We start from the raw sequence: 13,435 nt of genomic DNA on the forward strand, positions 1-13,435 counted from the left end.
AGTCCAGATGGAAATTAGAAAGTATTTTGAACTAAATGAAAATGGAAACACAACATATCCAAATTTAGGGGTTACAGCTATGGCACAGCTAAGAAAGAAATTTATTTCTCCATTTCCCCCTTGAGAAACTAAAGGGCAGAGGAAGGAAACCCAAAGAAAGCAGAAGAAGGAAAATAATATGGAGAAGAACAGTAATCAAGTGAAACAGAAAACAGAGAAATAGAGAAGTACAATTAACCAAAATCTCATTTTCTAAGAAAAAATAAATATAGTTGATTAGCTCTAGACAGACTGATATGTGAGAGATGAAACCACCAATACTATGAACAACTTTATGCTGATATTTCTTGAATATACTTCAACAACTTAGATGAATCTATCATTATTTTGTAAGACAAACTGAACAGTCTTATATCTACTAAAGAAATTTAATTTGTAACTTAAAACATCCTTACAAAGAAAACTCTAGGACCCAATGGTTTAATTCCTATCAGAGGAAGAAATAATACCAATTTTATTCAACTGTTCCAGAAAATTAAAAAGGAGAGAATACATCACAACTCATTCTACAAAGCCAGCATCACGTTGGTACCAAAAGCAGTCAGAGACACTCAGTAAAATAAAAGAGTTATAGATATATATCCCTCTTAAACACAGATACAAAAATTCTTAGGGAAATTTCAGCAAATGACATCCAACAAGATAAAAGAAAGAATAATAGAGAGAGGAGTGGCCAAGATGGAGGAGTAGAAAGATGCTAAACTCACCTCCTCTCACGAGCACACCAAAATCACAATAATTTTCAGAACAATCATCATTGATTGTTGTAAGATGAAACTTACATCACTGAAGACTGCAACTTACCAGAAAAGATTTTGTACAACAAAAGACATAAAGAAGGAACCACAATAAGACCAGCAGGAGGGGCAGACTCACAATATAAACAAATCCCATACCTGGGTGGGCAACTCACATACTAGAGAATAATTGTATTGTAAAGGTTCTCCCACAGGAGTGAGAGTTATGAGCCCCACATCAGGCTGTCTAGGTTAGGGGTCCAGCACTGGGAAGAGAAGCCCCCAGAGCATTTGGCTTTGAAGGCCAGGAGGGCTTGATTACACGAGGTCCACAGGATTGGGTAAAATAAAGACTTCACTCTTAAAGGGTGCATACAAAATCTCACGTGCACTGGGGCAAAGGGCAAAAGCAGTAATTTGATAGGAGCCTGGGCCAGACCTACCTGCTGGTCTTGGAGGGTCTCCTGTGGAGGTGGGGGGGCAGCTGTAGCTCACCCTGGGGACATAGACACTGGTGATAGACATATCAGGGAGTATTCATTTGCATGAATGCTTGGGGAGGCTAACATCTGGCTTGGGGCATCAGCACAAGAGCTGGCCCCATCCAATAGCTTATAGACTCCAGTGCTGGGATGCCTCAGGCCAAAAAACTAACTGGATGGGGACACATCCCCACCCATCACCAGACAGGATTCCTAAGACTTCCTGAGCCAACATCCACCTAAAGACAGGCCTCTAGACAAGGCCCTGACCATCAGAGGGCCAAAACCCAGCTCTACCCCTCCCACTAGGAAGCCTGCACAAGCCTCTAGACCAGTCTCACCCACCAAGGGGCAGACACCAGAAACAAGAAAACTACAGTCACACAGCTTGCAGACTGAATTTGGAAATGCAGGCCAGACATTACCCTGGGACCAGCTAGCCCCTGGTCCTTGGATTATGAGAGGGGAGTGCACCGCTGGGAAGCATAGGATGTATCCTACAGAGGGGCACTTCAACAAGGTCGAGAAATGTAACCAACTTACCACACACATAAAAATACAAATAGCAATTTAGACAAAATGAGATGACAGAGGAATATGTTTCAGATGAAGGAACAAGACAAAACTACAGAATAACAACTAAGTGACGTGGAGTCAGGCAATGTACCTGAGGAAGAGTTCAGAGTAATGATTGTAAAGATGATAAAAGGTACTGCAACGAGAATGGATGCATGGAGCGAGAAATTAGAAGTTTTTAACAAAGAATTAGAAAATATAAAGAAGAACCAAACAGAATTGAAGAATACAATAACTGAAATGAAAAACACAATAGAAGGAATCAATAGCAGACTAAATGAGGCAGAAGAATGTATCAGTGAGCTGGAAGACAGAGTAGTGAAAATCACTGTCATGGAATAGAAAAAAGAAAAGAGAATGAAATGAAATGAGGACGTTTAAGAGAACTCAAGCACGCTAATATTCACATTATAGGGGTCCCAGAAGGAAAAGAGAGAGAAAGAGCCTGAGAAAATATTTGAAGAGATAATAGCTGGAAACTTTGCTAACCTAGGAAAGAAAACAGTCACCCAAGTCCAGGAAGTAGAGAGAGTCCCATACAGGATTAACCCACAGAGGAACACACCTAGACACACTGTACTCAATTAACAAAGGTAAAGATAAAGAGAGAGTATTAAAAGCAACAAGAGAAAAGCAACAAATTAAATACAAGGGAACTATGATAAGGCTACCAGCTGTTTTTCCAGCAGAAACTCTGCAGGCCAGAAGGGAGGGGGCACAATATTACTTAAAGTGATAAAAGAGAAAAACCTATAACCAAGAATACTCTACCAGCAAGGCTCCTGTTCAGATCTGATGGACAAATCAAAAGCTTTACAGACATGCAAATGCCAGAGGAATTTAGCACCACCAAACTAGCTTTACAACAAATGCTAAAGGAACTAGGCTGAAAAAAAAGGCCACAACTAGAAACAAGAAAAGGAGAAAATTGAAAAGCTCACTGGTAAAGAGAAACATATAATAGAGGTAGGAAATCATCCATATACAAAGCTGGTAGGGAGGTTAAAAGACAAAAGTAATAAAATCATTTGTATCCAAAAACAACAACAACAGTTAAGGGATACATAAAAATATTAGATATAAAATATAAGATCAAAAACAGTTATTGTGAGGGGAGGAGAGTACAAATGCAGGGTATCTAAAATGCATTTGAAATTAAGATATCAACAACTTAAAACAAAAACATATATATAGACTGCTATACAAAAACCTCATGGTAACCACAAACCAAAACATGTGATATACACACAAAAAAGAAAAAGGAATCCAAACATAACACTAAAGACAGTCATCAAGTCACAAGGGAAGAGAACAAAAAAAGAAAGGAGAAAAAAAGACCTACAAAAACAAATCCAAAAGAATTAACAAAATGGCAATAAGAACATACACATTGATAATTACCTTAAATGTAAATTGATTAAATGCTCTAACCAAAAGACACAGACTGGCTGAATGGATGCAAAAAACAGGACCCATATGTATGCTGCCTTCAAAGAGACTCACTTCAGATCTAGAGACACATACAGACTGAAAGTAAGGGGATGGAAAAAGTTATTCCACACAAATGGAAATCAGAAGAAAGGTGGAGTAGCAATACTCATATCAGACAAAATAGACTTTAAAATAAAGACTGTAACAAGATACGAAGAGGGACACTACATGATGATCAAAGGATCAATCCAAGAAGAAGATATAACAATTGTAAATATATATACACCCAACATAGGAGCACCTAAATATATAAGGCAAATGATAACAGATGCGAAAGGAGAAACTGACTGTAACCAAATAATATTTGGGGACTTTAACACCTGACTTACACCAAAGGACTGATCATCCAGAAAGAAAATCAATAAAGAAACACAGGCCTTAAATGACACCTCAGATGGACTTAATTGATATTCAGAGAGCATTCCATCTGAAAGCAACAGAATACACATTCTTTTCAAGTGTACGTGGAACATACTCCAGGACAGATCACATGCAGGGTCACAAAGCAAGCTTTGGTAAATTTAAGAAAACTGAAATCAGATCAAGCATCATTTCCGACCACAACGCTATGAGGCTAGAAACCAACTTCAAGAAAAAAACTGTAAAAAACACAAACATGTGGAGGCTGAACAATATTCTACTGAACAACCAATGGTTCACTGAAGACATCAAACAGGAAATCAAAAATTACCCAGAGACAAATGAAAACAAAAACACAACGATCCAAAACTTATGGGACACAGGAAAAGCAGTTCTAAGAGGGAAGTTTATAGCAATACAAACTTACCTCAGGAAACAAGAACAATCTCAAATAGACAACCTAAATTTACACCTAAAGCAACTAGAGGAAGAAGAAAAAACAAAACCCAAAGTTAGTAGAAGGAAAGAAATCATAAAGATTAGAGTAGAAATAAATGAAATAGAAATGAAGAAAACAATAGACAAGATCAATGAAACTAAAAGCTGGTTCTCTTTAAAGATAAACAAAACTGATAAACCTTTAGACAGACTCATCAAGAAAAAAAAGAGAGGGCCCAAATCAACAAAATTAGAAATTAAAAAGGAGAAGTGACAAATGACACCAAAAAAATACACAGAACCGTAAGAGACTACTACAAGCAACTCTATGCCAAAAAAATAGATAACCTAGAAGAATGGGACAAATTCTTAGAAAGGTACAATCTCCCAAGCCTGAACCAGGAACAGAAAATAGGAACAGACCAATTACAAACACTGAAATGAATCTGTGATTTAAAAACTCCCATCAAACAAAAGTCCAGGCCAGATAGCTTCACAGGCAAATTCTATCAAATATTTAGAGAGGAGTTAACACCTATCCTTCTGAAACTATTTCAAAAAATTGCAGAGAAGGAACACTTCCGAGCTCATTCTATGAAGCTACATCACCCTGATACCAAAAACAGACAAAAATATCACACAAAAAGAAAATTACAGGCCAATATCACTGATGAACATAGATGCAAAAATCCTCAACAAAATACTAGCAATCTGAATCCAACAATACATTAAGAGGATCATACACCATGATCAAGTGGGATTTATCCCAGAGATGCAAGGATTTTTCAATATCCTCAAATCAATCAATGTGAGACACATTAACAAATTGAAGAATAAAAACTATATGATCATCTCAATAGATGCAGAAAAGCTTCTGATAAAATTCAATATCCATTTATGATAAAAACTCTTTAGAAGGTGGGCATAGAGGCAACACACCTCTACATAATAAAGGCCATATATGACAAACCCACAGCTAACATCATACTCAACGGTGAAAAACTGAAAGCATTTCCTCAAAGTTCAAGAAGAAGACAAGAATGCCACTCCCGCTACTTTTATTCAACATAGCTTCAGAAGTCCTAGCCAAGGTAATCAGAGAAGAAAAGGAAATAAAAGTAATCCAAATTGGAAAAGAAGATGTAAAACTGTAACTGTTTGCACATGACATGATGCTATACATAGAAAATCCTAAAGATGCTACCAGAAAACTATTAGTCCTCATCGATGAATTTGGTAAAGTTCCTGGATACAAAACATACAGATATCTGTTGCATTTCTATACACTAGCAACAAAACATCAGAAAGAGAAATTAAAGAAACAATCCCGTTTATTATCGCATCAAAAAGAATAAAATACCTAGGAATAAACCTACAAAAGGAGGCAAAAGACCTGTACTCTGAAAACTATAAGACACTGGCAAAAAGAAAATGAAGACAACACAGATGGAAAGATATACCATGTTCTTGGATTGGAAGAATCAATTTTTTTTTTAATTAAAAAAATTTTTTTAATTTATCTTTTAAACATTGAAGTATAGTTTATTTACAATGTTGTGTTAGTTTCAGGTATACAGCATAATAATTCAGCTATATACACACACACACACACACACACATATGCATTTTTTTCAGATTCTTTACCCTTGTAAGTTATTACGAAATATTGAGTATAGGTCCCTGTGCTATGCAGTAGGTCCTCATTGGTTATCTATTTTATATATAGTAGTGTTTATATGTTAATCCCAACCTCCTAATTTCTCTCCCCCTCCGTCCCCCTTTGGTAACCATAAGTTTGTTTTCTATGTCTGTGGGTCTATTTGTTTTATAATTAACTTCATTTGTATCTTCCATCTATCTGTTGATGGACATTTAGGCTGCTTCCATGTCTTGGCTATTGTAAATAGTGCTGCTATGAACACTGGGGTGCATGTATCTTTTTAAATTATAGTTTCCTCTGAATATATGCCCAGGAGTGGGATTCCAGGATCATATGGTAACTTTATGTTTAGTTTTTTAAGGAACCTCCATGGTGTTCTCCATAGTGGCTGCACCAATTTACATTCTCACCAACAGTTTAGGAGGGTTCCTTTTTCTCCACACCCTCTCCAGCATTTATTATTTGTAGACATTTTGATCATGGCCATTCTGACTGGAGTGTGGTGATACCTCATTGTAGTTTTGATTTGCATTTCTCTAATAACTATGATGTTGAGCATCTTTTCTTGTGCCTGTTGTCATCTGTATGTCTTCTTCGGAAAAATGTCTATGTAGGTCTTCTGCCCATTTTTTTCCATTGGGTATTTTGTTTGTTTGTTTGTTTTATTGAGCTGTATGACCTGTTTGTATATTTTGGAGATTAATCCCTTGGTGGTGCACTGTTTGTAAATATATTCTCCCATTCTGTAGGTTGTCTTTTCATTTTGTTTATTATTTCCTTTGCTGTGCAAAAGCTTTTAAGTTTAATTAGGTCTCATTTAAAAAGTACTTGTTTTTATTTCCATGATTCTAGGAGACAGATCTAAAACAATCTTGCTGCGAATTATGTCAAAGAGTGTTCTGCCTATATTTTCCTCCTGGAGTTTTATAGTATCTGGTCTTACATTTAGGTCTTTAATCCATTTGAGTTTAGTTTTGTATATGGTGTTAGAGAATGTTCTAATTTCATTCTTTTACATGTAGCTGTCCAGTTTATCCAGCACCACTTCGTTTTTTTTTAAATGATTCATTCTTTTATATAAATTTATTTTGTTTATTCATTTGGTTGCGCCAGGTCTTAGTCACATTTCACGGGCTCCTTAGTTGTGGCATGCAAACTCTTAGTCACGGCATGCATGTGGGATCTAGTTCCCTGACCAGGGATCAAGCCTGGGCCCCCTGCATTGGGAGCATGGAGTCTTAACCACTGTGCCACCAGGGAAGCCCCCGGCACCACTTCTTGAAGAGACTGTCTTTTCTTCATTGTATATTCTTGCATCCTTTGTTGTAGATTAATTGATTATAGGTGCATGGGTTTATTTCTGGGCTTTCTATCCTGTTCCATTGATCTTTTTTCTGTTTTTGTGCAATACCATACTGTTTTGACGACTGTAGCTTTGTAGTATAGTTTGAAATCAGGGAACCTTATTCCTCCAGGTCCGATTTTCTTTCTCAGGATTGCTTTGACTGTTTGGGGTCTTTTGTGTTTCCATACAAACTAAAAATTTTTTTGTTCTAGTTCTGTGAGAAATGCCATTGGTAATTTGATAGGGATTGCTTTGAATCTGTAGATTGCCTTGTGTAGTAGAGTCATTTTTACAATATTGGAAGAATCAATTAAAAAAAAAGATATAAATGAACTTACTTACAAAACAGAAGTAGAGTGACCGACACAGAAAACAAAGTTTTGGTTACCAAAAGCGATGGGCAGGGAGGAGATAAATTAGGAGGATGGGATTAACATATACACATTACTGTGTATAAAATGTAATAGATAACCAAGAAGGACCTAATGTATAGCACAGGGAAGTATACTCAATATTTTTTAATAACCTACAAGGGTAAAGAATCTGAAAAAAATTGATATACATTCATATACAGTAAGTCCCCTACACACGAACCTTCAAGTTGACAACTTTCAAAGACGCGAACATGCGTTCGCATGTCTAATCATGTAAGTTAGTTCACGTGTCTGACGTACACTGTGATGTGTATGCATCCTCTTCAAGTGGTTGTGCTTTTGTGTACTTTACTGTACAGTAATGTATATAGTAGTACAGTATCTTTATTTCAAGCCCAGGATGTCCGGAAGCAAGTGTAAAAGCAGCAGTGATGGAGCTGGTACTGCTAAGAGGCACCAAGAATTGGAGGTCCAGAGCAAAGACAAAGAGAGACAAGAGGAAGAACAAGTTACTGAAGAACTGAAGAGATTTATGATGCAGGAAATGGCAAGGGGATTTTCTTTAGTTGAGGAGGCACTGTTAGTTTTTGAGGCACAGGACCCGAATGTGGAACAGTACACAAAGGTTATAGCAGCCATTCAGGATGCAATCCAGTGCTACCATGTCATCTATGACGAGAAAAAAAGAGCTACTACCCAGACATCACTGGATCATTTTTTCAAGAGGGTAGACAGAACTGAATCCAGCAAGGAACCAGAACCTGTGCCATCAATGTCGGGCATGAGTGAAACTGCAGCTTGCCCTCCATCACCTGTTGCTGATGATCCTTCAGTTCCACCATCTCCCACCTCCTCTCCCTCCTCCAGTCAGTAACTCTTCTTCCCTGTTCACTTGATGCCAGCCTCTGTATGCCACCTATTGTACTATACTACTGTACTTTTCAAGGTACTGTACTGTAAGATGAAAAATGTTTTATTGTTTGCGTGTGTTTGATTTTTATGCATTATTTGTGTGAAAAGTATTATAAACCTATTGCAGTATAGTACTGTACTGCATAACCAATTGTGTTAGCTGGGTACCTAGGCTAACTTTGTTGGACTTAACAAATTCGACTTATGAACACACTCTCGGAATGGAACTCATTTGTATGTAGGGGACTTACTGCATATATCTATATATCTATACATATATCTATACATATATCTGAATCATTTTGCTGTATACCCGAAACTAACAGGGCATTGTAAATCATCTATACTTCAAAAAAAATGACTTAATAGCAATAAAAAGATTTAAATGAAGAAAAAGAATATATCATGATTATGTGTGTGGGTTTTATCCCAAGGAGTTCAGGTTGAGTTAACGTTTAAAAAATCAACCAATTTAATTCACCACATTAACACTCTTAAAAAAGAAAAACTACATAATGATCTCAAAAGATGGAGAGAAGTATTTGACAAAATTCAATATCCATTCCTAACAAAGTCTCAGAAAACTAGGGATAGGAAACTTCCTCAACCAGATAAAGTTAATCTATAAAAAACTTACAGTTAAGTCTTAAGGATGAAAGACCTTAATTTTATTAGTGAAAGAAGCCAGACCAAGACACGAACAAAAATCAGGAGTACAAAATGTAAATTCCATTTCTATAAAATTCTAGAAAATGTAAACAAATCAGTTAAGAAGGAGATCATTGATTGCTTAAGGATGGGGAAGGGGGAGAGTGGCAGCAAAGGAGGAATTACAAAGTGGTAGGAGAACACTTTTGAGGATAATGGATATATTCATTATCTTGCCTGTGGTAGTTTTACAGGTAGGAGTGTGTGTGTTGTGTGTGTGTGTGAAAACTCATCAAATCATGCACTTCAATGTGCTGTTTATTTTATGTTAATTATACGTCTATAAAGCTGTAATTTAAAAAAAGACTGCAAGGCAGGTATATGGAAATTTTTGCTTTTTTGAAAATAAATTTGTCGATAATTCATTACACGCATGGTTTATGTCAGAAAGAGGATGTGATACTCCATTCAGAGAATTCATACTCAAAGTAAAAGCCTTGGTTCTATTTCAAAAGAGTTTTACATTTTCAGTTAAAACAAAATGTTTTAAGGTAAATTATCAAAGTTACAAATTTTTCTTTTAAAAAAATAATTTCCCTGTTTTAATTAACTTTTAAAACTAACTGGCCAATTAAAGTCTCAAATGTGTCTAAAAACAGTGCACCTATTATCTGTGTCTATCTGCTTAAACATATCAAATCACGCCTAATTAATAGAAGGCAACAAGCGTATGTATATGATTCATTAATTCCCCATGAAATACGCTCATGTAGTATTTTAATAGGTCACACGTTTCACAGAAAGACAAATTAAACTTGCAATGGGGCATGACAAAAATACTTCAGAAATACTTTGATCCTATTTTCTTGTGTATAGTTGAAGGTAAAGAAGAGTGATGTTATAAAGATGCTGCATTATCTGCAGAGGGCGTGCCCTCTCCCATACTCATTTCTCCCATCTTCACCGACACATTTTTAAAACACTGTTGGTTAATTTGATCATATAACAAGATGAGTACAAAAGGGCAGGAAGCAGGGAATTTAATATTTTCAAATATGAAGACAATCAAATCTTATTAAGGCCACATTAACTTAATGATATCTTATTAATATTACATCAGTACAAATTCAAGTACATAGGATGTCTCTAACAGTATACGTTCTGAATCTGGAAGAGTGTGGCAATGATGGTGGTGGTACAGTTTTGACCACAGTTAATAGTACATTTATTTAGCTTTTATACCCAAAGCTGTTTTCCAGCTAACAAAACAAATAATTAGAAAGTTTATATTTTTATTGCCTAGGACTACAAAGAAGCAATAAATTATTTAAGTTAAAAATGTTCTAAATGATTTTTAAAATCCCTTACCGGTATCTATGAACAAATATACCCTTAAAAATAGAGTTCATCATATTTTCGATTTCATCCTGATTTTCTTGTAGCTGAAATGAAAAATAAATAAAAATATAAATTAAAATATTGATCATTTTATTTGCAATAAAGAGTTCCAATTGTTTTAAATTCCTGATTATTCTCATTCTGGGTAATTTTCAATCTTTTTCTCATGTATTGTGCAACAGATGTCCGAAATTACCAGTATTCTTTCATTATTTCTATAGCTTTTCTACATTGGCTTAAAACCTCTTTCTGTCTCAACATGTATTACACAATAACTAAAAAGGAGTGGTGTGGCTAAGTGTGACCAGATTACTACCACAAAATATCATCTGCTTTGGGAATAGGCCTCAATTTCTTTACCTCTCCTGTCCAAACCAGGTCCCCTGCTTGGTTTTACATTTCTTGGTAACAGATCATCCTTAATTATCATATTTGCCACTGTGTAAGAAAGTTCCTATTCCACCTAAAGTATCCAAATATTACTCTGTGTCTGATTAGCACCAAACTGAGCATTGGTCAAATTCCCAATATAGGAGGAACAGTAGAAGATAGCAAGGACACTAGCCATTAGTGGTGAAATGCAGCAACAAAATAAAATACTATAGAAAAAATATAAATAAATTTCAGGCAATACTACACATCGGAATTAAAGTTTGAGTTTACTACTCAAAAGGAACAAAAGCACTGATACAAAATCACATTCAAGATGATAGTTTTTATTTTAATTTGTTCTGCAGTGAAACATTTGCTTTTACTGCATATACAAATGTGACAATAAAATTCCTTCAGACTTTCTCTTTTGCTATATGCTTTGTTTTGGGTTTTACTGAAATAACTTTGGGAATACTTTTATAGTAAATCATTCAAATTACTGAAACTTACTGTAAGTTCTACTTTTGCTGCATTTATTATATAAAAAATTAAATAGTTTATAAGAGATACAGTTTGGTTAGCAGTTCTTACTAAAGTACAGTTCCAAAACTTACAATTATTTCTAGTATAGAATGTGCTATGAGTTGTACTGTGTTCCTCAAAACTTCATATGCTGAAGTCTTAACTCCCAGAACCTCAAACCTTATTTGGAAATAGGGTTGTAGCAGTGTAATTAGTTAAGATGGGTACATACTGGAGTAGGATGGGCCCCAAATCAAATATGACTGTCTCCTTTTTATAATGGAGAAATTTAGAGACACACACACAGTGAGAAGGCCATGTGAAGATTAGAGTTATCTGCCAGTTCTAGCCTATACAACTGTGAGACAATAAATTTCTATTCTAAAGAAAAATCAGGGACTTCCCTGGTGGCGCAGTGGTTAAGAATCCGCCTGCCAATGCAGGGGACACGGATTCGAGCCCTGGTCTGGGAAGATCCCACATGCCGTGGAGCAACTAAGCCCATGTGTCACAACTACTAAAGCCGGTGCGCCTAGAGCACATGCTTCACAACAAGAAAAGCCACTGCAATGAGAATCCCCGCTCTCCGCAACTAGATAAAGCCCGCGTGCAGCAATGAAGACCCAATGCAGCCAAAAATAAATAAAATTAAAAAAAATAATAATTAAAAAAAAAAAAGAAAAATCAGTTTGTGGTATATGCTACAGCAGCCCTAGAACTCCAATATAGCACAGACCATAATTTAATCATAAGTTTGTTGCTTCCTGCTGCCTGTTATAACCCATCATTTGTTGACAGCAATATATTTAGAGCACTGAGATATTATTCTTTCTTCAAGTTAAAATACAGACTAACACTGTACATCTAAAATTTAATTTCTGATTGGATGAATAAAAATGTTGCCTACTAAAAATCCAGTTTAAAATCTCTTTCAACACATGTATATGAAAATTTCACTGTAAAATTGGAACCAATCTTATTATTCACAGAAATGTCTCATACATCTACTAATACATAGTCTTTGGCTTTCTCCTGCAATGCATCTTTGCTGGCCCCTAGTTCTGATGTTAGTATTTACTGTGCTTTCTGGGCCCACAGCTTGATAATCTTTTTGAGTTATCTAATTCCCAGACCACCTTCTTTCTAAAGTAGGGTTGTTCTGTGTTTCTCTTCTGCCCTCAGACAGCACTCAGATAATCAATCACTGGCTGGAAGCAAATTCCAATTTCATTTGAAAACTCTGAGATCAAATAATCTAACTTTAAAAAACAACTTTTAAAAATACACACAAACCTTTTTAGAGAGAATAAAAACACATATGATATATTTACTACACATTTACAGAACATAAGAATCACAGTTACTGTGAACCTTACCTCTTTGCGTTTCTGAAGTAGTAACTCCAACCTTTCGTTGGCTCTCTTCCCAATCATTTTATTTCTCTCAGCCTCATATTGTCTCTGTGTATTATCCTGATGAATACTGAGGTTTAAGGCAACATTCACCAGAGCAGTCATGAGCTTCATGGCTATGAAATAAAGTAAGATTATAGTATTCACCTGTGAATCAGAATTTCATCCATAAGATTACAAATTTATAACAGAAATGGATGATGGAAGGAAACTAGTCAACTTCTACGTTTTACAATCTAGGCATAATTTAAATAAGAAAGACGAAAACTTATTTTATAGAAATAAAGTCACCATTTTAGTCTGTGACAATTTTCTCTGCCTCAGTGTCCCTATATGCTTGGCTCATTAACATTCCCACTGAAAAACAGACTCATCCTGGGAGTTCCCTGGTGGTCCAGTGATTAAGACTTGGTGCTTTCACTGCCGTGGCCCTGGGTTCAATCCCAGGTCAGGGAACTAAGATCCCAAAAGCTGCTCGGTGCGGCCAAAAAAAAAAAAACAACTCCAAAAAACCCAAAACGGACCCATCCTAATTATCAGCAGGAAGGATTTATGTAGTCTCTTCAACAACCCCTTTCCCTCACCTTCAAACATACACAACCTAAGTAAGAGCATACTAACCAAACCTTTTAGACCTTTCTTCTGGCC

General features: G+C 35.9%; 1 protein-coding gene across 2 annotated transcripts in view; it reads right to left on the minus strand.

Annotated features, from left to right (window-relative positions):
- The window catches only part of STAG1 (STAG1 cohesin complex component), a 434,186-nt gene that overhangs the window by 136,813 nt on the left and 283,938 nt on the right, over positions 1–13,435 (minus strand). For both annotated transcript variants that reach the window (XM_057545017.1, XM_057545018.1), the window contains exons 8-9: positions 12,752–12,903; positions 10,452–10,525 (exon numbers count right to left, since the gene is read on the minus strand). In XM_057545017.1, coding sequence (XP_057401000.1) covers positions 10,452–10,525; positions 12,752–12,903 — 226 coding nt within the window. The remainder of the gene's footprint in view (positions 1–10,451; positions 10,526–12,751; positions 12,904–13,435) is intronic.

Source organism: Balaenoptera acutorostrata, chromosome 4, assembly GCF_949987535.1.
Source record: "Balaenoptera acutorostrata chromosome 4, mBalAcu1.1, whole genome shotgun sequence".
Classification (NCBI taxonomy): Eukaryota; Metazoa; Chordata; class Mammalia; order Artiodactyla; family Balaenopteridae; genus Balaenoptera; species Balaenoptera acutorostrata.